This window comes from Montipora foliosa, chromosome 12 (genome assembly GCF_036669935.1).
Source record: "Montipora foliosa isolate CH-2021 chromosome 12, ASM3666993v2, whole genome shotgun sequence".
Classification (NCBI taxonomy): domain Eukaryota; kingdom Metazoa; phylum Cnidaria; class Anthozoa; order Scleractinia; family Acroporidae; genus Montipora; species Montipora foliosa.
The window spans coordinates 27,450,275-27,453,361 of NC_090880.1; the positions used below are offsets into that span (position 1 = coordinate 27,450,275).

At 38.1% G+C, this 3,087-nt stretch overlaps 1 protein-coding gene across 4 annotated transcripts in view; it reads left to right on the plus strand.

The window, feature by feature from the left end:
* Positions 1-3,087, plus strand: part of LOC137980380 (lactadherin-like) — a 33,523-nt gene extending 30,436 nt beyond the window's left edge. For 3 of the 4 annotated variants that reach the window (XM_068827812.1, XM_068827814.1, XM_068827813.1), the window contains exons 3-4: positions 933-1,270; positions 2,627-3,087. In XM_068827812.1, coding sequence (XP_068683913.1) covers positions 933-1,270; positions 2,627-2,776 — 488 coding nt within the window. In that variant the 3' untranslated portion in view covers positions 2,777-3,087. The remainder of the gene's footprint in view (positions 1-932; positions 1,271-2,626) is intronic. The other variant, XM_068827817.1, reaches the window with a different exon arrangement.

Consider the following 3,087-nt stretch of genomic DNA (forward strand, 5'->3'; position numbering starts at 1 on the left):
ATTTTGACCACTGTGATGACGAATATCGTTGTCGATAAGAGTACAGATAACGCTGAACCACTTTCGATTGGTTAATTAGACAACTTTGGCGTCGGCTTCGTCCTTGCGTATTCTCCCCATTACGAGGGCGCGTTGGATATGAGGTGGTAAATAGGCAACAACGCTATGGGCTATAACCAGTCTCATATCCAATAAGCTCGCATGGAATAATTGTTTTATTAAATTTTCATTAAATTCGGAACTGTTTGACTTATGAAAGGACAGAATATTGTGTCCGTGTTTACCGTGATACGATCGACGCAATCAGTTCCCATATAAGGCTATTTTTTACGGTATATGAGCTGATAACCGAGATTGAGTGAGCCAATGAGAAAGCGAGAAATGCAATTCCCGAGATTTAAAGTTAAACGACTGGCAAAATGGACATTATAATCGACAGGCTGTGTAATGAGCTGAAGTGGAGTGCAGTAACAATTTGAACTCGACACAATATTGTTGGGAGTCATGAGGCTAATTTAAGTCAATGAAACCTACAAGAACATTTTCATCAAAAAAAGTTGCGATTTATTGTTTTGTATTTTACCTAAAGGTCTATAGAGAGCAGGAGAGATACATTAACTTTTAAATATGAAACAGCGATTTTCAATCTTGCAGACATTTCTTCAGTGTAAGAGTTACGTGAGATGAAAATCTGAATATAAATATCAGAAATGTGAATGAGTACAATTGAAACATTTCAAAATGTCTAAAGAGTGCAAATTGCAGAAATTGGCTTAAATTAACATGTCGAAGTTGTTGATTAAGGGAACGGTTTTCCCATAGGATATTTAAGGCTTCTTTTGTATTGATATCGAGTCCCAGTGATTGCTTTCAAGTAATCCAGCTCAAGAATAACATGAAGTCTTCAAAATTCAATATCACTTTGACCACAGAATGCCGCAGTCATCCCCTTGGAATGGAAAGTAGGGCAATACCGAACTCAGCGGTGACGGCTTCTTCAACGTGGCAAGGATTGACGGCATATAGACCCTGGCAAGCCAGGCTCAACAATGCGGAGACCGGTCAAACAAGTAGTGGCTCTTGGTCGGCAGGAACAAATGACATTGGACAGTGGTTGCAAATTAACCTTGGCAAGGAGACAGTAGTGACAAAAATAGCCACACAGGGGAGGCCTCTTGATTATCTACTTCAGTGGGTATCTTCATACAAAATTCTGTTGAGCTTGGACGGAACAAACTGGAATGCGTATCGAAGCGATGGTACTGAAAAGGTAACTGTCGTTTAAGAAAGGCATTCTCAAGACCAATAGTAGAGAAATAAATAACTTATACCGGGAAACATTGCTAGTGGGAAGAAAGCTTAAAATAGAGTAGACTAAAAAAGGGACCATTATCATGGAGGTTTCGCTGTTTCTAGGTCGTAAAAGCGTTTAAATGATAAACTAAGAACCGTAGCTCACACTTAAAACATTTCTAACAACTCCGGCAGTCTAAGGTATATCCACAACCCATGAAGAATACATCGCTGGATGAGCTACCAGAATGAAGGAGAGGCAGGCTATAACCTAATCACCTTTGGCAGAACAGTGACCCCCTACTGCGTATTTTTCTTGGCCACATTTCTTAGCCCTCTCACTTTAAATAATGGGTTTTCGCAGCAGTTGTGCATAGCTGGCAATTTCTTAACCGCATTTGAAAAAAAGATGGTGAAAATGTTCAAATTCAGTTCAATCCAATATTTTATCCTTACCTGTAAATGACGAAAAATACTCTCAGTTCATTTGTAAGGTTCAGTGATCAACAGACGTTTTCAATTTTCATTAAATAGGATTTTTTCGCGAATAGCAAAGAGCGGAAAAGCAAGCAAGCGAAAGTGGTGAAAGTGCCCCTGTAATAAAAAAACACTTCCTTTTTTCCTTCAAATTTTGAAAGTGTGTTTGCTTAACACCTGACGGGCAAAATTTTGACTTTGATTTTTCTCCAAATGCCGTTTATTTTGAGTGTAACTTTTGGATTTCACGGTCAGCCATTACTCACATTCAAAACAAACCGATTGAACCTCAGAGGGTTGGATCCAGGAAAAAGTGGCGTCAAAGGCTCACTAGCTTAAAATTTCAGCGTTTGAATGCAGCTTGTGACATATGCAAAACGCGAGTTTAACAGTCTGAAAGCCCAAAATTCCCGTGCTGCATATTAATTCTGCGGCGTACACAAGCATTGCATTTTAAACTAGTGAGCCTTGACGTCATTTTCTCCTCGATCCAGCTCTTTCAATATCTTGAAGTTAGTAATAGCGGACCAATAAATAGGAAAATTCCAGTTAAAATAAACAGGCATCTTTTTAAATCAAGGCTTAAAACTTTGGTCGCTTAGTGTTTAGTTAACATAGATTTGAAATCCAAAGAAAATAAGAATTGATTTTTTGGTCACAGCGGCACTTTAACGGTTCTTTACTTATACGAGTTTGAAATATTTTCTCCAGATAAAACCTGCTGTTTCATCTTTACAGCTCGACCACGGATATATGGTGGTTCGCTGTGACGTCAGAATCTACCAAAAGACTGACATATAACGAATTAGCAGAGCACCACTGCAACATAATTGCGACATTGTTATTTTTTTTCCAGGTTTTTAAGGGAAATTCAGACACTGGAACAATCGTCTCGCACAAGTTGGTGCCCAGAATTACGAGCAGATATGTTCGCTTTTCTGTAATGTCATGGCATAATCACATATCCATGAGAGTTGAGCTGTATGGCTGTGTCAATGGACCATAACTTTCAATTAATTCAGTTCAAACTTCGACTCGGTATATCAGGCAAAACCTTATAGCCAAGGATTATGCATACTACAAAAAAGAGATCTATATCTTACTTATCCCGCATGAGAGATTGTTACAGCAACTAATTTAGATTGAAATTACTATTACTATGTATAGGTAACCTGTGGGAGCAAGTTAAGGATTATTTCACGAGTGTTTTCAAAGTGTTGAAAAAATAGCAAAAATTTGTACTTTTTCTAGCATTTTTATTTTCGCTAGCAGTTTTCATTTGTTTTGATTATCATGTCTTCTTCATCAGCAAAACGA